The sequence below is a fragment of the Felis catus genome, chromosome A2 (assembly GCF_018350175.1).
Source record: "Felis catus isolate Fca126 chromosome A2, F.catus_Fca126_mat1.0, whole genome shotgun sequence".
NCBI classification, from domain to species: domain Eukaryota; kingdom Metazoa; phylum Chordata; class Mammalia; order Carnivora; family Felidae; genus Felis; species Felis catus.
In genome coordinates, this window is record NC_058369.1 from 24,769,815 (window position 1) to 24,797,342 (window position 27,528).

The following is a 27,528-nucleotide window of genomic DNA, read 5'->3' on the forward strand; positions in this document are numbered from 1 at the left end:
TTTTAGCCTTTTTTTTTTTTTTCTATGACTAGGTAAGTGTTCCTTAAAACAGAACAAAACAAAACACAGGATCAAATGTACTCTGGTACCTGTTCATTTACTCAGTCAAGTAGATTAACAAATGTTGATTTAAGTATATCTTCCACAGACCAGGTACATAAACGAATATTAAAAGACCTCTGAGTTTTCACTGAATGTACTATGAGAGTTCAATGTGCCTCATTTATTAAAACTATAGTTTCCAAAAATTGCTTGAGTAGATGAACACCCTGTGAACTTTTAGTAGCTGCATTATAATCCTTATCATGAAATAGCATTCAGCCAAATTTAATAAAGTTGTTGGCATTTTTTATTTTTTGCTGTGTTTTCATGTGACAATTATTTACTGTCTATGCTTTTCAGTGCCAGGTGCTGTGGCTATGGAGGTATATGAGACACCAACTGCCTGGCCCTCTGAAGCTCGCTCTGACACAGGATCTTAAACGGATGAGCGCGCGGATCAAAAGGGCAGGGACTGGAAGCTCCAGAGAATAGGTTCCTGATTTACCCACTAGCGGATTCCAGAGGAGGTTCTTGGAGGAAGTACGTTTAAATTTAGATTTTTAAGAACTAACAGCAGTTAGACTCATAAAACACTAGTTCGGAACATGGGCTCCGCGGTTAAATTGTTTGATTAACCTCTCTGTGCCTCAGAGATAATGTAAAGCTTCAGTAGACCTAAAGCCCTTAGCTCCCAGTCTGCACAAAAGAGCTGAAATTCACTACTTTGTTGTTGCAATTTAAAAAAGAGTTACAATGCATTAGGCTTCCTGCGGAGGTCAGAGCCAGAAACAGGACAAACCCTGTACCGGACCTAGGAGTCTCTCCCCAGGTCCCCACTCCCAATTTATTTTATACCCGAATAACCCTCTCTTGCAAATATGAAATACGGGAAATGTTCATTTCCTAAAAAGCTTATACTTTTAGTTTTTCCATATTTTTGCCACCTCCACCTGAGCTGAGGCACTTCTATGGAGACTTCGAGTGAACTAGGGGCAGAGGGAGGAGGGTGGTGTGCCTACAACTCCAACGAACGAAGATCCCCACTACCCAAGAACGAGGGCGAAGCGCCTGAGGCCAGGCTAACCCAGCGGGTCTCCACAGTGGCTTCTCCCCGGTAGAGAGAGCACCCTCCAGCACGACTAATTCTGATTGGTCTGTTCTCCCAGCTCGCCGGCCTCACCGTATCCAATGGGCGTAGCGCTTGTTGAGCGGCGGAGGCAACCGGCATACACAGGGGACCTGAGCGTTCGTGGAGAGAGCGAGAGGTCAGGCCATGAACCTAGGGTAAGCTGGGGCGAGAAGGGTGGTCTCTAGCGGAGACGGGGTGAGGCTAGGTTGGCCCTTGGAATCCTTCGTGGAACACCTTCCCGGCTTGCGCCGCCTCATACGGCATTGTTCGGCTGCCTGTGGCGGAGAGGGGACCAGAGGCCCGGGACGGCGTTTGTCGCCGCCGCCGCTTTTGCACAACGTTACTCGCAGTAAATCTGTCCGGGACCTCCTTTCCGCCCTCTCATTAACCTCACGGTGGTGAGGGAAGAGAGGCGGAAAGCAGTAAGGACAGATGGAGAGATAAAGTTTAGTGGCTTCCCGGGGAGAAATCCTGGCCCCGGCCCTGGTTTTTTTTTTTTTTTTTGCCCCTTTGGCGTCTCTGCAGGTTGTCGGAGCGCCCAGAGGCGTTTAACGCCCGTAATGCGGGGAACCGAGTCTTGAGCAACCGATGCATTGCTAGTGCTTGGCCCCTAATAGGCCCTCATTAAGTTTGTTGAGTAAAAAGGACTGTTGCAGGGAAGTGATGGGGAAGTTCATGTTTTAAGAAGATGAAAAGTTACCAAACTCAGACTACACATCATTTAGCAAATGAATTTTGTATCCTAGAATCTGTAGAGAGAAAAATAAATAAGACAGGCTGCCCCTAAAGGAGTTTACAGTGCAGTAATACTGAACAGACGTACTTTTCGGTTTCATTCTTTTGTTTGTTGAGTTTCACGAACGCGTAAACATGGAGTATTCTAACGCTGCAACAGGGAAACTTTTAAAGTCCGTTTTCCCCCACTGTTTTAATAAAACAGGGTATTTTGGTTTCCTCTACTTACCAACACTACAGTTTCGTGTTCCCAATGAGACTTTTTTTCAACCTTTCTTTTTTTCCTTGGCTGATCCCGCTGGATTTAATTTTGTCTCTTAGACATCACATTTGTCCCTGTTGATGTTTATTGACCTACACTTATTCCTCCCCCACTTTTAGGAAACAGGGAATTAAATGTGGACTATTTTTATTTTCAGTGGAATTTGTATTAGGACCTTGATTTGTACAAGTTACCTTGGTAGTGTCTACCGTTAACTTTGTGCTCTTGCATAGGACATACACAAATAAATTATAACAGCCAAAACTTATTACAGATTTATTGTTGTTATAGTAACAAAGTGTCAGTGTGCTCAAAAAGTTAGTAACAGTGGTGGCAATGTTACAGGCCACTTTCAGATTAATGATGTAGCAGGCCATAGAATGTATTAGTCATGAACAAATAGTAGTTAGATATGTTTTGCTACTTTAACTTAGGTGGAGAGTTTTGGTAACAGCATTTTTTTCCAGTCTGGATTTATAAGAGTTAAATAGTGGCATGATAATTGAATTCATTGCTTACCAGTAAAATACGAAGTTTCATGTTAAAGGTAATAAATTCTTTTATTATTGAGTTTTATTATTGAGTTTCAGGAATTTTCTGAGTATTTAGTTTTATCTTGGATTGAAAAACGATTTTAATTAAAAGAATGGTTTAATATTTACAGTTCTTGTATAAATTGGGAAGAACGTATATATTTTCAAGATTCAAATGAGCATTTCATTTCTCTTTAAAACTTTGCTGTTTCTTAAAAATGACAACTTTCTTTTATTTTTCAGAGATGGTTTAAAGCTTGAAACTGAATTATTGGATGGAAAAACCAAGTTAATATTGTCTCCATATGGTATGCTGTGTTACTGGAAACCTAAAATGTTAACTTTTATATTCCTACCTAAAATTTATATGAGTTTAATGTACTTTTTGCTTATAATAGAGTAATATTTAAATGATTATTTGCAAAAAGCTGTTTTCACTTTTTCAGATTTATTTTTAGCCAAGTAAAGTCACATTACATCACTGCTTACCACTCTCAGTATTTATTCATAAAACTTAATGTCCCAGTATATTTTAATGTTTAATATGTTGCCTAATGGATAATCTGGGTGAAATTTGTGTAATTATGTTCTGTGTATATAAAGAATGTAGTTTGAGAAAATTAAATTTGTAGTAAGACCACAGTTGCTAAAATCATTTTTACTATTAGTTTTAAAACTCAGTAAACTTTGGTAGTCCGCTCATTCATATTACTATTTTTTTTTTTTTTCTGATCTGTTTGTAGCTTTATCTTGGAAAATAAATAGAAGTGAAATAGAAATTCTTGAACTATTCTGTAAAAGTTAGAACACTCAGGACCTAAAGTTAATGCTTTTGGGGTTAATATTTCTATTAAATACCTTCTTAAAACAATGCTAATTAAAATTTATTTTGTGACTGCCTTAGTGTGTTTTTGTTTGATGGCTCAGTAATTATTTTTTTCTTTTGTAGAATGTAAATCAAAATATTCTGTGAAGGTAAGCCAAATGACCTGACCTGTTTTTGAATGTAAAATGTGGTTTTCTTTACAGTGGTTTGAAAAGAATTCCTGTGAAATTTTCATAATGGGTTTGGGATAATGATGAGGAGTTATTGTTCTCTTGCTTTTAGGCTGGTCCTTTCACGGAAATAGGATCATAATTTTTCAGTTTAAAAAGCTGTATAGAACATTTTTCTCTGCATCAGTGCTGCCTAGTAAATCTTTTTGTGATGATGGAAATATTCTAAGATCATTGTTTTCTAATATGGTAGTCAGCAACTAGTCATGCGTGGTTATTTAGCACTTAAAATGTGGCTAGTATGACTAAGGAAGTGAATTTTTAATTTTATTTAATTTTGAATGCAAATTTAGTAGTTACTACACTGGACAGTGCAGTTCCTAAGATCTTTAAAAATACATATTCTTTAAAATGAGAATATTTTTCTTTTCATATTCAAATTCCATTTTCCCACATCAAAACGGTGTATCTGATTCACAGACTTACATGCATTTTGCCTTCTCCTTTAAGAGATCGTACTTGAGCTTAATGATAATTTTCCTTTTAAATTTTTATCAGGAACCCATAGTGACTTTTTCTACAAAATACAGTACCACTTTCACAGTTTTTTGATATCATACTTTTCTTGTTCCCTATTTTTTTTCCATGTTTAGATTAATAGGAGCAGAAATTTCATCTCTTCCATAATTCACTGTAGCCCTCCTTTTTCCTTTATCATTGCAGCATCTTAAAGTCTTTTGTGTTTCTGTGAATAGAGCTCAATTTGGATGATGTGGCACTTTTCAACTCTGAGCTCTTGATGGCTTTGCTCTTTTTTCCAGGTTTGATCAAGGTGAAGTTCCTTGAGTACCGAGCATAATAATCACTTCATAAATGGGTGATGATAATCAGTAATTCCACATGTTACCAGTAAAAATTATCTCTCTGAATATGGTATATAGTTGTATACCTGTGTGCTTTTTAAAATCACAGAATACAAATTATATATTTTTTCCTGGTCCTGCTCTATTAAAATATTACAACTAATTATTTTATTTGAGTCACATTAACAACTACAGCACCCCTTTTTTTAGCTCTTAGATAAAAAGCTGCTTGTAATAGTTGGTTTCCATCTTCCCTTGACCTCAGTTTTCTTTCACCTGTTTCTTCTTCCATCAATGTCCTTAATGGATTCGCTTCAGTCACCACATTTTGTGAAGACATTTCATTGTCTTTTTAACCAGCCTAGAACATATGGCGATCTCCTTTCATGCCTATAATAAAATTACTAGTCTTGGACTTTTGATAGAATCATCACAAGATTCTATTAGCAATCTAAAGATATTTTATTCTAGGATTCTTTTTTTCCAGAGTAACTATGTCTCAGTCGATGTTGATCTTAAATTATTATTCACTGTCTTGGAGCAAATTGTTTGATTTTATTCCTCTTGCTTTTGAGACTTCAAAATACTGATGATGGTAACTATATAAGGTGATGGATATGTTAATTCCCTTGATTGTGGTGACTATTTCACAGTGTATGCATTTATCAAATCATCTAGTTGTATGCCTTAAATATATACAGTTTTTAATTGTCAATTATACCTTAATAAAGCTGGGGAAAAAATTCTGATGAAACCTAAGTCTCCCTTCTAGATTGATTTTACTTTAAGGAGCTTCTCTTCCCTTGTTTATAGGGGTTGCTGAGATCTTCCTCATTTCTTTCTTTGCTCCTCACAGAAGGTAAAATACAAAGATAGTAGTACTTGTCTTTTTTTTTTTTTTTTTTTTGCTTAAATCTGTTTTTAATTTCCCAAATCTCATTCAGCTTTATGTTGGATTCTCTTTTCCATAAGTTATTCATGAATTCTCTCTTCATAGTGTTTTTCTTCTACTGGGAGAAGCTCCTGAGTGACTACAACACCTACCTACAGTTCTGGTTTTCCCTTTCCTCATAGGTTGAATTACTGTCATTGTCATAGTGTGCTCTTTATTTTTTTAATTTTTTAAATTTTTTTAATAGTTTTTTTTTCAACGTTTATTTATTTTTGGGACAGAGAGAGACAGAGCATGAACGGGCGAGGGGCAGAGAGAGAGGGAGACACAGAATCGGAAACAGGCTCCAGGCTCCGAGCCATCAGCCCAGAGCCTGATGTGGGGCTCGAACTCACGGACCGCGAGATCGTGACCTGGCTGAAGTCGGACGCTTAACCGACTGCGCCACCCAGGCGCCCCAATAATTTTTTTTTTTAAATTTATTTTTGCGACAGAGAGAGACAGAGCATGAGCAGGGGAGGGGCAGAGAGAGAGGGAGACACAGAATCAGAAGTAGGCTCCAGGCTCTGAGCTGTCAGCACAGAGCCCGATGCGGGGCTCGAACCCACAGACTGTGAGATGATGACCTGAGCTGAAGTCGGACGCTAAACCGACTGAGCCACCCAGGCGCCCCATAGTGTGCTCTTTAAACACAGCTGAACTCTCATCTCGTCATGATTAAGTTTAACACCTCTGTGGTCCGAGTACTTTTTAAATTTTTCAAAATCCCTTCTGCATTTTTTTTAAATCCGTGGTAAGGAATATGAAGTTAAAGGTGGTTACCAGTTTAATTTCTTAAGCTTTTAGGAAGAGAAATTAAAGAAATGTTAATGATTCAGTGTCATGAGTAATTTATAAATTCTAAACTCTTATACTCGGGCACCTGGGTGGCTCAGTTGATTAAATGTCTGACTTTTTGGCTCAGGTCATGATCTCATGATTCATGGGATTGAGCCCTGCATTGGGCTCTGCACTGACAGTGTGGAACCTGGTTAGGATTCTCTTTCTCTCACTCTCTCTGCCCCTCCCCTGCTCTCTCTCAAAATAAATGAATAAACTTCTAAACTCTTACACTTAAAATTGTCACTTGGGCGCCTGGGTGGCTCTGCTGGTTGTGTCTGACTTTGGCTCAGGCCATTATCTTGAGGTTTGTGAGTTCGAGCCCCAGGTCACGCTCTGTACTGACAGCTCATAGCCTAGAGCCTGCTTCAGGTTCTCTGTCTTGCTCTCTGTCTGCCCCTGCCCTGCTTGCACTTTGTCTCTCTTTCTCTCAAAAACAAACATTAAAGAAAATTGTCACACATATTAGTTGAAATATAAAACATTTAAAAATTTTTTTATAGGTATTTCTACATCTGAGAAGCAGAATAGTGTCATGCAAAAGGATATACACAATATTAGTGTTAAGTAGCACATTTTATATCTTAAAATGTTACTTTTCTCTGATTCTTTCTAGCTTTGGCATCCTGGCCCCATATAAATGATAAAGTCAGCCAGTACTAAACAACTTCATTGGACATTGTATTGTGAAAAATACTGATAGAATTAAAACTAGTTAAAAAACTATTTGGCTATGTAAAAAATTTTGACATGAAAACTTGATCTATTTTGATCTATTAAAATTCACATAATCCAGTAAACACTTGGAATTATTTGGTCTAGATTGCTTTTTCTTAATAAGTAACCTGAACATAATTGAATTTATTTGGTAGTTCATGATCTTTTGCTGCTTCCATTTATTGGTTTTGTTATTTTTTTTTCCTCCCCTGCCATTTAGCTACAAAAAATAATCAGAATTGAGCTGAGTATATAATGACCTCATGCCACATCATTGCCCTTCCTGCCCACCCCCCTACCCCCATTTTACTAAATATTTTTAGAAGATTTTTTGGTCTATTTTTTTTTTTTGTAAGTGAAATTTTGCAGGATAATTCTATTTAAATTAGATCGTCAATTAGTAAATTTTTATTTAACAAGGATTTACTGAAGATTTAAAATTCTAGTAGAGTGCCATTCTTGGCTTTATTTCTTCTGTGATTGAAAGAAAGGAAATGAGCAAAACTTGGTCCTTGTGTTTTGGAAGTGAGGGTGTCAGGTAAATAACTATATTACAAGTAGAATATGATGTGTACTATAGTAGGATAATGTATACCACAGTAGGGTTATAAAAGGCAGACAACACTGCAAAGAGCAGCTCTTTGTGGTTTGAGGAGACCAGGGAATGCTTCATAAATGAGGTGACATTTTAATTAGAACTTAAAAGATGAGGCAGATATTTATAGGTAAAGAGGTAGGGGAGTGTATTCTAAGTTCAGAGAAAATACTGGGCACAATACCAAGATAGAAAGCCTAATTTGCATTTGGGGAATAGTGTGTATCTCAGGGAAGTATAGAACATAAAGCTTAGGAGAGGGTTTAGTCTTAAAGAGTTTAAATTTTTTTTTTTTTAATTTATTTATTTTGAGAGCATGAGTAGGGGAGGGGCACAGAGAGATGGAGAGAGAGAATCCCAAGCAGGCTCTGCGCCATCAGTGCAAGAGTCCGATGCAGAGCCCGATCTCATGAACTGAGATCGTGACCTGAGCTGAAGTCAGGAGTCAGATGCTTAACAGACTGAGACAGCCAGGCACCCTTTAAAGAGTTTAAATATATACTTAAAGAATTTGAACTTCTTGATTTGTATGTAGGGAGCATTAAAGTATTTTTGAAAAGTGGAGTAGATACGGTATAATTTGTGTTGTAGGATAGGGCTTCGGACAGACCTACAAAGGACAGATTGTAACTGAGAGACCATAGTTACGGGCCAAATATAGTCCAGGGAGAGTCATAAGTTCTTGAACATGGGTGGTGGCTAGTGAAATGGAAAGAAGGGGACAAATGACTTCAAGATATGTTAATGGCATGCACCGCACTTAGTTTGAATGAGCAACTGATTAGAGAAACAAAATGCTCAACTATTAGTGACCCAAAAAAGGCCCATATGAGTCAAAGAAGGGGGAGAAAGTAGGAGCTGTAGTTGGAGTCTGAGGTGGTAGGGCTCAGCTGTATAAGCTACATGCAGTCTGCTAATAATTTGCTTATTCCACACAATGGTTTTAAAAAACTAGAGTGAATTGCCAGTATCTAAACATTGGAGAGTTTGATGTAAAATCTGTCATTTTTGGTTCTCTTGAAATACTGGATTCCTGTTTGGCAGGGTAGGCTGGTTCTGATGGTGACTGTCTCCTTTAGGTGGAAAAATGCTTTTCAACTCATCTTGTTTCCTACCTAGCCTAATTTACAGTATGTATTCAAGTTTGCCATTTCTCACTTAGAGAATTAGTTATATTAAAATAGCCACAGGGATGAGAGGATAAAAGGCATTTTACATTGTGGTACCAATTACATTGGTATTATCAAAAGCCTGAAGCTAGGAACAAATAGGATTTGGATGAGGTGAAGAGAATAACAAACAGATCTGTGGCTGATACTACAGGTACATTTTGAAAAGTCAGGTGAAATGTGAATGGCTAATTGGTCTAAGTGTGGTTGTATATTATATAAGTTACTGAAAGACCTGGAGAGTTGGGATATGATAAGCCGGGTGAAAGTCGTGGGGCATCTACCCTACTGTTTGACAGCAAATATCTTCTTCATTTTTACACCTCTAGTGCTTTTCTGTATTGGTGAGCACATAAAAAGCAACAGTTAATAGTGACTAAATGAGTGTTGAATTACTTTCGGTTAATTGGGTTTACTGAAATGTATAATGGATTAATAGAGGAAAGGTATGAATTAGGCAGACTGTAATCTAGTAGTGTGGTAATGAAAACCTGAATTTAGGCTTATCATCATGTAAATGGTGAGAAAAAGATATTTGAAAGGAAGAAATGACCAATACTTGTTCATAAGCCAAAGAAGACCATGAAAGAGGATAAAGTTAAAGATGACTCCATGCTTACTGGTCTGAGAGATTAGGACAACAGTGCCACAGAAATAGGATATTTTGGAAAGGGGAATAAATATGGGGGAGAGATAATTCAGTCTTTAAAATAGCGTAGTTGAGGGTAGTCAACAAAAAATTCACTCAACACCTATTTTGTTCCACTCATTGTTCTGTACTGGAGCTATACAGTGGACAAAGTATAAAAAATCTCTGCCCTAGGGAGTTTACATTGGAAACGAATAGAGGCACTTGGGGTGGCTCAGTCAGTTAAGTATCCAACTTCAGCTCAGGTCATAATCTCACAGTTCGTGGGTCCGAGTGCTGCTTCGGGCTCTGTGCTGACAGCGCGGAGCCTGGAACCTGCTTCTGGTTCTGTATCCCTGTCTCTCTGCCCCTCCCCTGCTCACGCTCTGTCTCAAAAATAAACAAACATTTAAAAAAAGAAGATTGCGTTGAATGGGCATACAGTAAGCAAAATATACAATGTCACAAGATGAAAAGTGCTATAGGGAAAAAGAGAAAGGGAAGAGGCACAGTCACTTTAGGGGCACAGCAGTCTTTGGAAAAGGAAGTGTTAGGTAGGTGAGAGTGTGAGGGAGAACAGGAAACCTGCAAATTTAAATCAGTTGGTCAGAGAAGACCTCACTGAGCCAGTGATGTTGGAGCAAAGATTTGAAGGAGGTGAGTACATAAACCATGAGGGAAGAATGGCCCAGGTAGAGGGATTGACTAATGCTGAGGCCTGAAATTAGGAGAGTCTTATTCAAGGAATAAGAAGCCCACGTGTCTGGAGGCTAAGACAAAATGAGATCAGAGAGATCAGGTAAGGGGATAAAATGTGAAGCGTGTGCAGATCATTAGGTCAGAGTAAGAAGTTCAGTTTTCTTCCTAAGTAAGATAGGAAGGCCTTAGAAGCTTTTGAAAAAAGTGACATGATGTGACTTTACTAAGGTACCCTGTGGCTGCTGTGCTGAGCACAGACTGGGAAGTGAAGGCAGAAGTAGGAAAAGCAGGCTTTTAGAAATTCAGGCAAGAGCATTATAATGACTTGGAGTAGAGGGCACAAGAAATGTTCAGGAGTGGTCAGATTCAGGATATATTTTGAAGATGGAGCAAAACAAGGTTTGATGACAAGTGTGGCATATGAGAGATAATTCCAAAATTTTTGGCATGGGTAGCTTCCTCTGAAAGGAGGAAGTTATTTAGGGGCATGTGGGAGATCAAGAGTTTGATTTGGGGCTTGCTGAGGCTTTTTTTTTTTTTTTTTTTTTTTTTTTTTTTTTTTGGTAAATAAAGACAATTTTATTTGATCCTATCCAATCTGTGTGTGCACATATACACAGTCCATAGCAGACTTTGCAGGAATGTATATATTTCATTAAATGATAAATATGAGAACGTTTGGAAGTCCTGTGTATAATGTACTTTTGTCACTGTGAATTCTTTTCATAGGTTATGTGGGGCATGCCGAGTTTTAAATGGCTATTAGAAACCCAGTGGAAGTGTTTGGATAGACAGATGGAACCTTAAGTTAGGGGAGAGTTCCATCCTGGAGACAAATTTGGGAGTCCTCAGTATATGGATAATATTTAGAGCCACAAGGGTAAAAGAAATTAGCAAGTGAATGAGGTAACTTAGAGAAGAGATCCTGGGACTGAGCAACTTTAAGAGGTCTGGGGGAAAGGAGCAGCAAGAACCAGGATTGTGGAGTCCTGGAAGTGAAGTAGAGAAAGTGATTCAAAGTGGAAGGAGTTGGGGCCCCTGGATGGCTCAGTTGGCTGAGCATCGGACTTCAGCTCATGATCTCACAGTTTGTGAATTTGAGCCCCATGTCGGACTCTGTGCTGACAGATCAGAGCCTGGAGCCTGCTTCGGTCTCTCGTCTCTCTGCTTCTCCCCTACTCATGCTCTGTGTCTCTCAAAAATAAATATTAAATTTTTTTTTAAGTATTCAAAATAGAAGGAATAATCAACTGTGTCACATGCTGATAATAATGTTAGGATGAGGATCTGAGAATCAGTCACCGGATTTGCAACATAAAAGTTATTAGTGACCTTGATGAGTTTTAGTGGAGTCGTGTGGGTGAAAGCTTGTTGGGAATGGGATTATGGGAGATGAGAGGAGAAAGTGGAATCATGTATTTTTTAAGGTGATAAAAAATGATGTGATCCAGCAGAAAAGAAACAGTTGATTCAGGAGAAAGCAAAGAATTGCGGGAGAAAGATCCCTGAGAACGGGTTATATGAATATGTATGAATAACAGGAGTACAAGCAGGTTTGCATGACTATTGATGCTGGTACAGATTTGGTGGTAGAAATTTCTTGAAGTTTTTTCAGAATGCTTCTCTATAAGATTTTTAGTGAAATATTGATCAGGATTTTCAGCTGAGAATAAGTTATGAAAGAGAAAGTGTTAGGAATTTGGGAAAGAGGAGAAAGTTGAAATTGTTAAGAGTAAATGAATTTGGGAAATGTTTGACTGTAGGGTAGCATGTTGTTTGGGCTATGTATTTAAGGTGAAACTAAATATTGTGGCTTGGTATTTTTCTTCCTGAGTAGTGCAGGCACAGAGTAGGTGATGAAGAGTTAGATTTTACCAGTTTGGGGATTTGCAAAGTGTGTGTCAGAGCAGGAGTTGGGAATGGAAGGCAGTGGTGGTTTTGGTTGATTGTGGAATTTAAGGAAGGAAATGAGGACAAGAGGAAGGTAGTAGAATCAATAGATTATAGATCCCAGATGAGTTAAAGAATTATCAGAATTGGGATATGCAAGGAGAGTGTTGGTCATTGTGCCGTGATTGAAATTGAGACTATGGAGGGATTGCAAGTTAGGAGTAACAAGGTCAGTATAAGATATCACTATGGGAATGAGTAACCGAGGTAGCTTGGAGGACAAGAGTAGAAGAGCAGAGTTAAGGAAATGAGAGGCCAGGGAATTGGGAAAATGATCTATGTGGATATGAAAGCACTAATAATTAAGACAGGAGTTACGCTAGAGGGATGTCGACCCACAAGTTAAGTTATTCAAGGCGTAACTAACCTAAGTTACTAATGCACAGGTCTATAGATACCTATAAAGAAAATTGGTAGTATGACTGGTATAATCATGACATGAGATTCCAAGCTGGAGTAGAATGGAGATGTTCTACAACAGCTAGAATGAAAATTCTTCTGCATTCATTATCTTGAAATAAAATAATTTCCAGTTGTTGATGAAGCTTTCAAGTAGATTTGCAAAGGTTAAATGTTACTTTCTCATGGATATAATCTTTTAACAGCAAAATGGAAAAAAAATTTAGAAGCCTGACATCACAGACAATATAAATAAAGATAATTGTTTGATTTTTTTCATGGGCTGTTATAAAGTATAAATTTCTCGTGTTTTAACAGATGGGAAATAAGACCAAGATTGTAAAATGTCCATTAAGAACAAAACAAACTGGATACATTCTAAAATCAACACAAAATACTTGTATCAAGAGTGGAAAACTTTTGCAAAAGAAGAGAATGGGTTCAGAAACTTCACAGGCAAAAGGTGAAAAAAATAGTATGACTTTTTCACCCACTAAGGATTTATGCAAGCAGTATGTAGATAAAGACTGTCTTTATGTCCAGAAAGAGATTTTACCTGCCACCCCCAATATACAGAAGACTAGAAACACCATAAATACATCTATAGTATCTAAAGAGAAGCTTTGCCAAAAACACATCACAGCTGAAAATATGAAGAGCAGTTTGGTGTGTCTAACACAAGACCAACTACAACAGATTTTGATGACTGTGAACCAAGGGAATGGATCTATTTCCCTGATTGAAAATGGAAGGGAGGAAACATGTAAGGTTTTTTTTGAAGTTTTAATTAATGTTAACTTTACCAATATGTACTTGTTTTCGAATTTCTCATTCATTGGATTTGATATAACTGTTGCTCTTAAATTCTAAGTTACTGTGTAACAATCTTTTAAAATAATTATTCTTTTAGAGAACAGTTTTCTCATGCAGAATTACTTGTATAGTTATAATATGCCACATTTTAAGGTTAATGCTCAAAACACAGTACAATCATGGTACCATAGCCTTAAGAAACCCAATTCTGTGGACTCTAGAGTAAAAAAGTTATGGTACTTATTTTAGAATATAGAAGGCTCTGCTTACATTAAAAATAATTATATTAAATGTTTTAAAAGACCACTATAGAATTTCTAGTGAAAATTGAGGGAAGCTTTACTTTGAATATTTGACTTGAGTTGCTGAAAAGATTTTTTCCTGGCTCCTGCATTTTGCCTTCTTTGACCCTTAATCTACGTTGAGGATTGGCAGCACTATCTTTTTAACCAATGTAAAACATAGATTTGGAAGGAGTAGTAGAGTGTCACATGTCTTCTGTTTCATTAGGGCATTGTGTTATGTTTTTAAAAGCCTTCCAGTTTCAGCTTTGAGCTAAGGAATTAATATGAGTAGAAATATCATTAAAATTTTGTTAGGCGATAATGAAATAAATTGAAATTAACAGTCACCAGAAAGAGGCCCCACAACTGACTTGGGGACAAGTTGGAGTAATTTACCTTCTCTTGGTCTAGATTATTCTTTGTAAAATGAGGGAGCTGGGTCTTTAGAGGCTAGAATTGTAGCCTAGAGAACAAAAAATAAAAACTTACTATGCATAGTGAGAGATAACATCAACAAAGTTGAAGGCAGAATTTGTCTAATCATGTATTGACCTGCATATTAAATATGCTTTCTCTTCACTGGGAAAACTAGCACATTGAGGAAGAATTAGAACAGTGTTTGAGCCAAGCATAGGAACCTGTATAAAACATTTGTAACAGATATAACAGAGGCATAGAGACAGTGGTCCATAATCAAGTTTTCCATTGATTTCCCAGCTAAATGAGAAAAATAAGGACAAGGTAATGAGTTTTTCATAAAGCTATTTGCATTTATTCTCCTTTAAGTTGTGATTTGTATTATATTATTTGTAAAAATATTATCAACAGGAGTAAATGGAGGGTTTTTGTTGTTGTTGCTTGTTTGTTTTCATATTTGACACAAGAGATTATATAGATCTTCTGGACCATTTAACCGCTGGGCTCAGTTTCCTTTTTTGACAAAAGGGAACGATAATACCTGCTGAAGGATTGCTGTGAGAGGTAATTACTTTGGTAATGTTAAGGCAGTGTTTTTAAAGTGTGTAGCAGTATGCCAAGATAAGGTATTGTAATATGTGTAATTTTAGTGTTAATTTTAAAACATGCATTTTTACTCCCTAGGTCGGGGCAGTCTACATTTAAACAATATTTCTAATCAGCCAAATGACGAAAACGTTATGGGAGTACTCCAAAAAACTGAGGCTCTTTCATCTGTCCTAGATGAAAGTAAATCTGTTTTAAATAAAAATCAGGAGACATCTAAGCAGTATGAACAGAAAATTGCCATGTATGTAACGCCTATATGTTATTGTGGGGTCATCTGGTGAAAATGGTTCTGCTTTTCCTTGACTTGCATGTGAAATATTTACTGTGAAGACTGTGAGCTGTTTAAAAGTTTATTACTTAATATTTATGGGTAACTTGTATAGAAACATATAATAAGGTTTCTGTTATTTTTTGTGTTAGAGAGAATGCATGGAAACCAGCTGACATATTCAGTACCCTGGGGGAAAGAGAACGTGATAGAAGTTTGTTGGAAGCAAAAAAAGCCCAGTGGAGGAAAGAGCTTGGTAGGTAATTATTATACCTGTTATTATTATAGATTAGGTTGTGTCTTTTTGTCTATTCGGTGTGCACCAAAAGACCAGAGGTGAGCGATGAGCATTAATATCATTAGTATCATTCTGGAGCTCAAAGATTCCTAAACTTTTCTCGGTTCCTGAGAATCCATTTTCATATTTTCCTATTGTAGAAATCCTATGCATTTAATGGTTTTATTTAAAAATAATTGGGTTCGGGGCACCTGGGTGACTCAGTCGGTTAGGTGTCTGACTTTGGCTCAGGGCATGATCTCATAGTCCATGAGTTTGAGCCCGGTGTCGGGCTCTGTGCTGACAGCTCAGAGCCTGGAGCCTGCTTTGGATTCTGTGTCTGTCTGTCTGTCTGTCTGTCTGTCTCTCTCTCTCTCTGCCCCTCCCCTGCTTGCACTCTGTCTGTCTCTCACTCTCAAAATAAATAAACATTAAAAAAAAAAAATTAAAAGTAAAAGCATAGAGATGGGCTTCATCTTCCACTCAACTAGAAAGTCCTGTGAGGCAGTCATATCGCTGATGAGACAGGTGATATAGAAAAAGAGATAAGCAGAAGAAATTGGGAATGAATTATTTATGTTGGAAGTCAAAGTAGCAGAAGTTTGAAGAAATTAAATGTATGCTAACAGTATCTGAAGGTCTGGAGATTTGTTGTGTCTTTATATCATAATTTCAGCTTTAAATATTTTCTTTCAATACACATTTTGCTTATCAGACTGTAACACCAAACTTCTGAAGTAAGATGGAATTGCTTGGAAATGACTAAAGTGTTTTATGTTTTATTACCTAAAAAGAGTTTACTTTCTTCTACTGTTAAGAAAGCACCTTTCTCTTTGTTAAAGTCCTGCTTTCATTAATTTTCTTGAAATTTAGATTTATACATCTCTGAATCTTTTTTATTTAAGATTTTTTTAAGATTTATTTAAGTTTATTTTTGAGAGAGAGACAACATGAGTGGGGAGGGGCAGAGAGAGAGGGAGACAGAGAATCCCAGGTAGGCTCTGCACTGTCAGTGTGGAGCCTGACGTGGGGCTTGAACTCGTGAGACCATGAGACCATGACCTGAGCCAAAACCAAGAGTCGGGTGTTTAACCGACTGAGCCACCCAGGTGCCCCTATACATCTCTGAATTTTTAAGAACTATTGATTTGGGACCTTGTTGTTGTATTAGTTTGTTAGATACAAGATTTTGTTTTTCACTTTTCAGCAGTTGTGAATAATAATGGCATTTATTACATACTTACTTTGTGCTAGGTCCTATATTGAAATAGGCACTATTCTCATTTTACAAAAGAAGAAACTGAGTTTTAGAAAGGTGAACAGCGATTTGCCCCGTTACACAGATAGGAAGTGGTTGAACTAGGATTCGCTTACAGGGTTCTCTGAATCCAGAGGTCTCACTTTTCAATCTCTTTGTAATACCTGAGTGAACATTATAGGAAAGTAGAACTTCAGAATAATTAGCATGTTATAAAATACGTTCTGAAAAAATTGCTTTTTATTGCCAATTGTGATAAACATTTTTACATCCATCTGTGCCATACATAAGTTTGGTTCTGGTTAAATGTTTTCTTTTATTCCATATTTCTTAAAATTCTTCTCTGTTTTGTGAGGTAATCTCCCTAAAAAACAGTTTTGATTAGATCTGTGTTGGAATCTGCACTCTTTAAGAAGGTCATGATTTGTTTACATGATTTTTTTTTTACATTTTTTATACATTTTTTTTAAAAAGGACATTATTTACAGATGAACAGGTTGCTTTAAAGAAGAAAGAAAAAGAAGCTTCTGAAAAATGGAACAATCCTTGGAAAAAATTTGAAAGTGATAAAAGAGTATGGGAAAAATTTCAAATTCTTGACCAGTCTAAGGTAAGAGTATAAAAATGAAGCATTTTTAGAATATAAGACATCTTAATTTTACTTAAAAAAAATTTTTTTTTTTTTAACGTTTATTTATTCTTGAGACAGAGAGAGACAGAGCATGAATGGGGGAGGGCCAGAGAGAGAGGGAGACACAGAATCCGAAACAGGCTCCAGGCTCTGAGCGGTCAGCACAGAGCCTGACACGGGGCTCGAACCCACGGACCGCGAGATCATGACCTGAGCCGAAGTTGGATGCTCAACTGACTGAGCCACCCAGGCGCCCCTACTTTTTTAAATTCTAAGCCATGTTCATATCATAAAGCTTTTTTAAAAAATTTATTTTTCATGTTATTTTATCTCATTCATTCATTCATTCATTCATTCCGTTAGTAGGCTTCATGCACAGCATGGAGCCCAATGTGGGGCTTGAACTCACAAGAGTTCAAGACCTGAGCTAAGACCTGAGCTAAGATTAAGAGTTGGATACTTAACTGACTGAGCCATCCAGGCACCTCTCATATCTTGTTTTAGAACAATTTTATTTTGAATTTAATTATGACCTCAGCTAGGTTCTATCTGCATTCTGTAAATTGTCTTACTATATAGATGAGTGTAGAGGCCTGAGGCACCTCCTTCAGGCTCCTGTAAAAGAGCTCTGCATTTTTTTAGGTGACCACAAAACACTGCCAGTGACCATGTGGTATCCACCACAAGGTTATGTCAAACATAAGTATATACCAGGTGTCCCTTAAGTAGTGTTTTAGTGACCTTTAAATTTTGCCTAGGTTTAATATTATATAAAGAAAGTGTTCTTGTGTTTTCTCTTTGTTTTTAGACTTGTGCTAGCTCTTCTAGCATTCTGTCACAGTCTCCTTGTCAGGTAACATTGGTCCAGGATGATGGGCACCCACTAATTAGAGTTGGTCAAATTTTAGAGGTAAGTGCCATTACTTTGAATATATAAGCCTTTTAGTACTTGATCTCTATTTTCCTTGAAGGAGTGAATCTAAATATTTTTATTTTATTTTAATTAACAGTTAATTTTTACTGAGTTCATTATGCTCCTTAAATTTAAAAAAATATGAACTTTTCTTTTATATATATATATATATATATATATAATAATTTTTCTTTCCTAGTGAACGTTTACAGTTTAACAAATGTGTTCTGAAAATAATGCAGTAACCTAAAGGGATGATTCTGGTGGTAGACGTTTTCAGCACTGGTAGATTTCTTATAGAACCCCTCCAGGTTAGATTGTGTGGCTTCCATGGCTGTTCTGCTCCATATAGGGCTGACTTGCCTACATCAAAGAGTTCTATAGTTGTTGATAATTTTACATTAACAAAAGGAATGAAATCTGAATTGTATTTTTCCACATTCCCAAAAGTACTTTGACTATTGAAAGGCAAATTAGTCTTGATAGAAGGCATTTTACAAAAATCTTAGTTTTAAAGGATAATTTTAAGTGTAAAGTTAAAGTGTAAAGTTTAAAAATTGATACATGCAGGGGCGCCTGGGTGGCTCAGTTGGTTGAGTGTCCGACTCTAGGTTTTGGCTCAGGTCACAATTTCCTGGTTTGTGAGATCTGTGCTGACAGCACATAGCCTGCTTGGGATTTTCTCTCTCACTCACTCTCAGCCCCTCCCCAACTTGTGTGTGCACTCTCTCTCAAAAACAAAATACTTTGATGCATGCAGATACTACTAAAAATTACAACTAAAACTGTTCATGAAGTTGGTAAGAATTTGTTGTTAGCTTATTTACAGTTCAACATTAGGATTGAAGTATCTTTAATACTAAAAATGGTAAGGTATTTTCAGTTACCAAAAAAATTTAGATTGAAATGTTACTATATCATTTCTTATTGCTTAATTTGTACTATTTTTAGGTCATTTATTATCTGAGAGTAATTTATACTATGATTATTTTCTTAAATTTTTTTTGTTTGATTTTTTTTTCAACGTTTTTTATTTATTTTTGGGACAGAGAGAGACAGAGCATGAATGGGGGAGGGGCAGAGAGAGAGGGAGACACAGAATCGGAAACAGGCTCCAGGCTCGGAGCCATCAGCCCAGAGCCTGACGCGGGGCTCGAACTCACGGACTGCGAGATCGTGACCTGGCTGAAGTCGGACGCTTAACCGACTGCGCCACCCAGGCGCCCCTTCTTAAATTTTTTTTAATGTTTATTTATTTTTGAGAGAGAAAGACAAAGCATGAATGGCAGAGGGGCAGAGAGAGAGGGAGACACAGAATCCGAAGCAGGCTCCAGGCTCTGAGCTGTCAGCACAATCCCGATGCGGTGCTTAAACTCACAAACTGTGAGATTACGACCTGAGCTGAAGTCAGATGCTTAACCGACTGAGCCACCCAGGCACCCCTATACTATGATTATTAATGCAAATAAATAATTAGCCATTTGAGGTGACTTTTAGGTGTTTTTACATTTCATATGTATTTTTAAATGATAGCGTGTGTCTTTTTTTTATAATCCAAAAAACCAATAAAATTATTTATACTGTGGAGTCAGAGATGGGAATTGGGGTGGGAGAAGAACTAGAAAATAAAACACACACTAAATGTAAGGCTGGACACCAAGGCTTAAAGGGTATCATTATCTATTCTCTCTTTTTTTTTTTTTTTAACTGTTTAAATGCAGTTTTTATGCACTTATGTGTATGCATGTGGTAGGATATTGGAGAGATGCTGTTGAGGGGAAATGAATTAACTGTGTAATTTTAAAAAACCCTTCTTAAATATCTGAAAGCAGTTGGCTTCAGAAATCCATCCCATAGCCAGACTGTTTTACTATTAAGTTAACCTTTTTGTGTAATTAAGAGGAGCAAAAATTTGGTTGCAAGTAGAGTCACCAAGGCCAATTTTGTTAAAACATAAGGTAATGCATATAAAGTGCTTATTAGAACATTGGCTGACAAATAGCAAATACTCAGTACTCTGTTTGTAACTTACAAAGCATATCTTTTTGGGGTCCAAGGCTGTTTGGAGTCAGCTTCCCTTCTTCTTTCTTTTTTTTAAGTTTATTTATTTTGTGAGAAAGAGCAGAGGGGCAGAGAGAGAGAATCCCAAGTAGGCTTTGCACTGCCAGTGCTGAGCCTGACTAGGGGCTCGAACTCATGAACCATGAGATCATGAGATCATGAGATCATGAATCATCCAATCATGAGATCAGACACTTGGAACTGAACCACCCAGTTGCCCCTACACTGTGTAATTTTAAACTGTTGTGTTTCTAAGAAATTTACTTCTAGCCTCAACTTTTTTGAGAACATCTCACCTCCATGCAGACTTGGCTTTCCCTAATCACTACTCCTTGCTGGGAAACCTTTTAAGTGAAGGAAGTATATTCAAATGCATTCTTTAACATGGGGAAGAAAGGGAGGTTATCATTCTGCTAAGTTTCTTAATGCTACCACCATACTATAGTTCTGCATTTGGCCAATAAAAAATTATATGTTCTTTCCTTTTTAACCTTTTTTTTTTGTGGTAAAATACACAAAACATAGAATTTACCATTTTAATCATTTTTAAGTGTACATGTAGAGGGATTCAGTACATTCATTTTGTCAGTCAACCATTGCCGCTGTCCACCTCCAGAATTTTTTCATCATTACAAACTGAAACTATCCATTACAGTCACTCCCCATTTTTCCCTCCCCCTAGCCCCTGGCAGCCATTCTAATTTGTCTATGAATTTGACTATTCTAGATACTTTAAGTGGAATCACGTAATATTTGCTCTTTTGTGTCTGACATACTTCATTTATACTGTTTTCAGGGTTCATCCGTGTTATAGCATGTATCAGAGTCTCATTCCTTTTTAAGGCTAAATAATATTTCATTGTATTTATAATACTGCATTTTGTTCATCCATCCAAATGTTGATGGATATTTGAGTTGTTACCCCTTTTTGGCTATTGTGGAATAATGCTGCAATGAACATTGGTGTACAGACAATCTCTTTGAGGCTCTACTCTCAGTTCTTTTGGGTAGATACCCATATGTGGAATTGCTGCATCGTATGATAATTTTATATTTAATTTTTTGTTAGGTTTTACCAGTTTTAATTTGGTAATTTTATATTTAACTGTATTGTTTGCCATAGTTGTTCTACCATTGCACATTTCCATCAGCAGTGTACAAGGTTTCTAATTTCTCCACATCCTCACCGACTTTTTTGTAATAACTGACCTAATAGGTGTGAAGTGGTAGCTCATTGTAATTTTGGTTTACATTTCCTTAATGATTAGTGATGTTGAACATTTTTTTCATATGCTTGTTGGCCATCTGTGTATCTTCTTTGGAGGGATGTCAAGTTTTGTGCCCATTTTTGAATTGGGTTTTTGTTGTCGTTGAGTTGTAGGCATTCTTTATTCTGGGTATTAATACCTGATCCGATGTATGATTTGTACCATTCTTTATGTTGCCTTTTCACTTTCTTGATAGAGCCTTTTGATGCACAAAAGTTTTTAATTTTGATGAACTCCATTTTATCTGTTTTTTTTTCCTTTGTTGCCTGTGCTTTTTGTCTCCTATCCAAGAAACCATTGCCAAATCTGATACAGAACTTTTCCCCTATGTTTTCTTCTAAGATTTTTGTAGTTTCAGTTCTTATGTTTAGGTCTTTGATTCACTTGGAGTTAATTTTTGTATATAGTGTAAGATAAGGGTCCAGTTTTATTCTTTCACATATTCTGCATTGGTATCCAGTTTTCTCAGCACCATTTATTTGAAAAGATTGTCCTTGATGGTCAATCATGATGACTCAATGATGGTCAAAAATCATGTGACTGTATATGCGAGAGTTTAATTCTGGGCACTCCATTCCATTGTTCTGTATGTCTCTTTATGTCACTGTCTCACTCTTTTAATTGTCCAATCTTTGTAGTAGGTTTTGAAAGCATGAAGTGTGAATTCTCCAGTTTTGTTCGTTTTTAAGATTGTTGTAGCTCTTCAGGCTTTCTTGAGATACCATAGGAATCTTAGGGTGGATTTTTCTATTTCTGCAAAATGCATCAAGTTTTTCATAGAGGTTGTGTTGAATCTGTAGATCACTTTAGGTAATTTTGACAATATTAAGTTTTCTGATTTCATGAACACAGATTATCTTTCCATTTATTTGTGCCTTCTTTAATTTCCCTCAGCAGTGTTTTACAGTTTTCAGTGTACACATCTTTTGCCTTCTTATTCCTAGGTATTTTATTTTTGGTGCTATTATACATGGAATTGTTTTCTTTCTTTTCTTTTCTTTTCTTTCTTTCTTTCTTTCTTTCTTTCTTTCTTTCTTTCTTTCTTTCTTTCTTTCTAGTTTCTTTGCTTATTTTGAGAGAGAGAGAGAACATGTGGGAGGGGCAGAGAGAGAGAGAGAATCCCAGGCAACCTCTGCATCATCAGCACAGAGCCGAGCCCGTGCTTGTGAGAACAGCAAGTTGGTCCTAAGTAACATATATCAGGTGCCTTGTCCAACAGTTGGGAAATATTTTTCTCAGGCACACATGGATATTTACAAAAAGTGATTTGTGTTAGGCCATAAAGAAAGGCTCAGATAAAATTTAAATAGCTATTTTACAGTGATGTCTGACTACAAGTAACTTAGAAGTTTTAGAGATTTAAAAAAAGATTTTTTTTTTTTAACCTTTATTCATTTTTGAGAGACAGAGAGCAAGCATGAGTGGGGAAAGGGCAGGGAGAGAGAGACACAGAATTCGAAGCAGGCTCCAGGCTCCGAGCTGTCAGCAGCAGAACCCGACCCGGGGCTCAAACTCATGAACTGCAAGATCATGACCTGAGCCAAAGTCAGACACTCAACCGACTGAGCCACCCAGGCGCCCGTGCAAAAAGAGATTTTTAAGTACTACATATGTATTTGGAAATTAAAAATCACACTACTGAATAACTTGAGTAAAAAAATCATAGTGGAAATCACAAATACTTGGAACAGAATTACAGTGTATATGCACACATCAGAAACACATCATAAGTTCAAGAGAAAGTGTATTATAAAAGAAAATCTTTAAATGCTAGGTGTCTAAAGAAGTTAGAAAAAGAACAACAGAATAAATTATTTTTTTTAATGTGTATTTTTGAGAGAGAGGGTGTGCATGTGCACATATGCACAAGTTGGGGAGGGGCAGAGGGAAAGGGAGACACAGAATCTGAAGCAGGCTCCAGTCTCCAGGCTGTCAGCACAGAGCCCAACGCGGGGCTCAAACTCACGAACTGTTAGATCATGACCTGAACTGAAGTTGGACACTTACCCAACTGAGCCACGTAGGCGCCCTAAGAACAACAGAATAAATTTGAAGAAATCATGAAAATAAGGATACCCGTCCTAACCTAAAGCTGAAAGTTGCCTGTTTGGAAAGAAGTAATAAATCTCTAGGAAAGATGATCAAGAAGATAAAAATTATGAGTGGTATAATTACAGAGAGTAATCAATAGTGAATATCTTATGCCAACAATTCTGAAAACCTTGGTGAAATGGACAAATTACTATAAAAATTATAACTTAAAGGAACTGACTTAAAAGGAAACCGAAAGCTTGAATAATCCTGTTACTGTTAAAGGTAGATCTAGTTAGAAAGATTTTCCCACAAGAGATGCAAAATACCCAAGTGATTTTACTAACAGTTTGTACCAAACTCTATTCACATGATCAGGCAGTAAAAATATGGAATAGCTCCCAATTAATTCTATAAGACTGTGTAAACTTGGTATTAAAGCCAGAAAAATACAAAACAAAAAAGGAAAATAAAGTTTATTTTGTTCAGGAATATATACCCAAAAATTCTAAAGAAAATATTCCCAATTAAAATTTAGTAATATATAGAAAGGCGATAATATATCATGACTAAGGCAGATTTTTGCTAGGTAGTTAAGGAAATATTTCAAAATCCACAATAGGGAAGAGAGAGAGGGAGGGAAGCAAACCATAAGAGACTCTTTAAAGATAGAGAACAAACTGAGGGTTGATGGAGGGGCAGGGGGGAATGGGCTAAACGGGTGACGGGCATTAAGGAGGGCACTTGTTATGGTGAGTACTGGGTGTTACATGTAAGTGATAAATCACTAGTTTTTACCCCTGAAACCAATATTATGCTGTATTTTAACTAAAGTCTAAATAAAAATTTGGAGAAAAAAATCCATTTTCTTATAGACTCCAAAATAAAATAAAATCCACAAGTATATTATACCATTTTAATAACAAAAGAAAACATTTCAATAGGTGCAGAAAAAGCACTTGATAAAATTTAACCCCAGTTAAGGAATTTCCAATGAGTATTTAAAAAAACAAATCAAAACACTACCACATGTTGGAAAAACTGGATAGCTACATGCAAAAGAATGAAACTGGACCAGTTTCTTACACCATACACAAAAATAAACTCAAAATGGATTAAGGACCCAAACTTGAGACCTGAAACCGTAAAAATCCTAGAAAGGAGCGCAGGCAGTAATTTCTGTGACATCGGCCATAGCAACATTTTTTTTTTTTTTTTTAGATTTCATCTCAGGCAAGAGAAACAAAAGCAAAAATAAACTATTGGGACTTCCTCAAAGTAAAAAGCTTCTGTATAGTAAAGGAGATAATCAACAAAACTAAAAGACAACCTACTGAGTGGGAGAAGATATTTGCAAATGACAAAACTGATAAAGGTTTAGTGTCCAAAATAGATAAAGCACTTATGCAAGTTCAACACCAAAAAAACCCAAATAATGCAATTCAAAAATGAGCAGAAGACATGAACAGAAATTTCTCAAAGATACTCAGCATCACTTATCATCAGGGAAATGCAAATCAAAAACACAAACGAGCATTGGTGAAGATGTGGAGAAAAAGGAACTCTCATGCACTGTTGGTGGGAATGCAAACTGGTGCCGCCACTGTGGAAAACAGTATGCTCCAAAAATTAAAGATAGAACTACTATATGATCCAGAAATCGCATTACAGGGTATTTACCCAAAGAATATGAAAACACTAATTTGAAAGGATATATGCATCCCAGTGTTCATTGCAGCATTATTACAATAGCCAAATTATGGAAGCAGGCCCAAGTATCCATTGATAGATGAATGGATAAAGAACATGTGTTATATATGTACAGTGGAATGTTACTCAGCCATAAAAAAGAATGTAATCTTGCCATTTGCAACATGGATGGAGCTAGAGAGTATAATACTAAGTGAAATAAATCAGAGAATGACAAATACCGTATGATTTTACCCAAATGTGAATATAAGAAACCAACAAAGAAGAAAAAGCAAACTGAAAAATAGACTCTTCATTATAGAGAACAAACTAGTGGTTACCAGAGGGGGGATGGGTGAAATAGGTGGAGGGGATTAAGAGTATACTTGATGAGCACTGAGTAATGTGTAGAATTGTTGAATCACTATATTGTACATCTGAAACTAGTAGAACATTGTATGTTAACTATACTGGAGTTAAAAAACAAAACCCTAAAGCTAACATCCTAAGTGAGAAATTTTAGATGTATTCCATAAGGAGATAAGATGTTCAAATTATTATTTGTTATTGATTGGTCCTAGCCAGTATAGCAAGACAAGGGGACAAAATTAAGTCATAAGAACTGGAAAAGAAAAACTAAAAGTGTAATGGTTTTTCATTTTATAGAAATAAAACCTAAAACATCTATGGACAAAAAGTGAGGATTAATAATTTGAAAGGCCATAAAATTTTAACAAATTTCATAGGTTCAGATTACACAGAATATGTTACCTGATCACAGTGGAATTGAGCTAGATATCAGTAACAAATAGTAAAAAGAAAATTTCCAAATGTTTAATATTTAAGCAATATAGTTCTGTGTGAATGAAAAACAAAGTATATGAACTCTGAAAATGAAAATATTGCTTATAAAAACATGGGTTTTCTGTGCTTAGAGGTAAGTTTATAGGCTTAAATCCATTTCTCGAAAAAGGAAGACTGGAAGACAAAACATTAATGATCTAAGTAATTCATTCAAGAAGTTAGAGAAAGAAGAGCAAAAATTATACCCAAAACAAGTAGAAGGAGGGAAATAAGATCAGAGTGGATATTAGTAAAATTGGAAATAAATATACAGAATATAAGAGAATTAACAGTAGTCCTTTATAAAGGTGTTTAAATTGATAAACCCCGTGTGAAGACTGGCATGAGTGAAAAAGGGGATACCACTAAAGGGTCTGTGGACATTAAAAAGGTAAGAATGGGAGTACCTGGTAGCTCAGTTGGTTGAGCATCTGATTTCAGCTTAGGTCATGGTCTCACGGATCCTGAGTTTGACCCTCACATTGGGCTCCCTGCTGCCAGTATGGAGCTTGCTTCAGATCCTCTGTCCCCCTCTCCCTCTACCCCTCCCAAGCTTGTGCTCACTCTTTCTCAAAAATAAGCTTAAAAAAAAGGTAAGAGAATACATGAACTTTTGTCAGTACGTTAGAGAATTTATGAAAATGGACAAAATATTAGAAAAAACAAATTACTAAAATTGACACATGAAATGGAAAATCTTGGTGAACCTATTTATTAAAGAGCTGGACTCCATCATTAAAAATCTCACAAAATAAACCCAAGGCCCAGACATTTTTATTGGTGAATTCTTCCACGTAATTAAAGTAGAAGAGAAAGCTTTTCAAGGTTTATGAGAGTGGAATAAACAAAACCTGATACTCAAAGCTGATGAGACAAATATTTTGATATGAAAACTTGACAGTACAAGAAAGAGAAGAATTTTAAATGGTACATCATGATGAGTTGGGTTTATTCAAGGAACACAGGCTGGGTTTAACATTCAGAAGTCAATGATACTCCCTTGTATTTTGAGGAATGACAGGTAAATTTAATCAAAGGGTTAAGATATAAAAATATGCTGACATCAAGGACACAACACTGGTGGCCCAAATGTCCACCAACTGATGAATGGATAAAGAAGGTGTATATATTTATACATACACACACAATGGAATGCTACTTGGTGATGAAAAGTAATGGAACCTTGCTGTTTGCAACAATGTGGATAGAACTGGAGGGTATTATGATAAGCGAAATAAGTCAATCAGAGAAAGATATCCTATGATTTCACTCATGTGCAATTTGAGAAACTCAACAGATGAGCATAGGGGAAGGGAAGGAAAAATAAGATAAAAACAAAGAGGGAGGCAAACCATAAGAGACTCTTAAATACAGAGAACAAAACTGAGGGTTGCTGGGGCGGGGCGGGAGGGTGGCAGTTGGGTTAAATGGGTGATGGGCATTAAGGACGGTACTTTTTGGGATGAGCACTGGGTGTCATATGGTAAGAGATGAATCACTGGGCTCTACTGAAGCCAAGACTATATGTTAACTAACTTGAAAATAAATTTAAAAAGTTCTCTTTGAGGGCACCTGGGTGGCTTAGTTGGTTAAGTGTCTGACTTTGGCTCAGGTCACGATCTCAGGGTTTGTGGGTTTGCGCTTTCTCTCTCTCTCTCACTCTCTCAAACTTTAAAAA

The 27,528-nt window shown here is 36.6% G+C and overlaps 1 protein-coding gene across 13 annotated transcripts in view; it reads left to right on the forward strand.

The window, feature by feature from the left end:
• The first annotated feature begins 1,222 nt into the window (after positions 1–1,222).
• The window catches only part of CCDC66 (coiled-coil domain containing 66), a 51,279-nt gene continuing 24,973 nt past the window's right edge, over positions 1,223–27,528 (forward strand). The window contains exons 1-9 of one of the 13 annotated variants that reach the window (XM_019823158.2): positions 2,962–3,009; positions 3,651–3,676; positions 5,374–5,419; positions 12,807–12,951; positions 13,032–13,251; positions 14,687–14,852; positions 15,032–15,139; positions 16,889–17,024; positions 17,854–17,955. In XM_019823158.2, coding sequence (XP_019678717.2) covers positions 13,140–13,251; positions 14,687–14,852; positions 15,032–15,139; positions 16,889–17,024; positions 17,854–17,955 — 624 coding nt within the window. In that variant the 5' untranslated portion in view covers positions 2,962–3,009; positions 3,651–3,676; positions 5,374–5,419; positions 12,807–12,951; positions 13,032–13,139. Of the gene's footprint in view, positions 1,327–2,944; positions 3,010–3,650; positions 3,677–5,373; positions 5,420–12,806; positions 13,252–14,686; positions 14,853–15,031; positions 15,140–16,888; positions 17,025–17,853; positions 17,956–18,734; positions 18,759–25,392; positions 26,242–27,528 lie in introns of those variants that run through there. The other 12 variants (XM_045051703.1, XM_019823123.2, XM_006928872.3 and 9 more) reach the window with 12 other exon arrangements.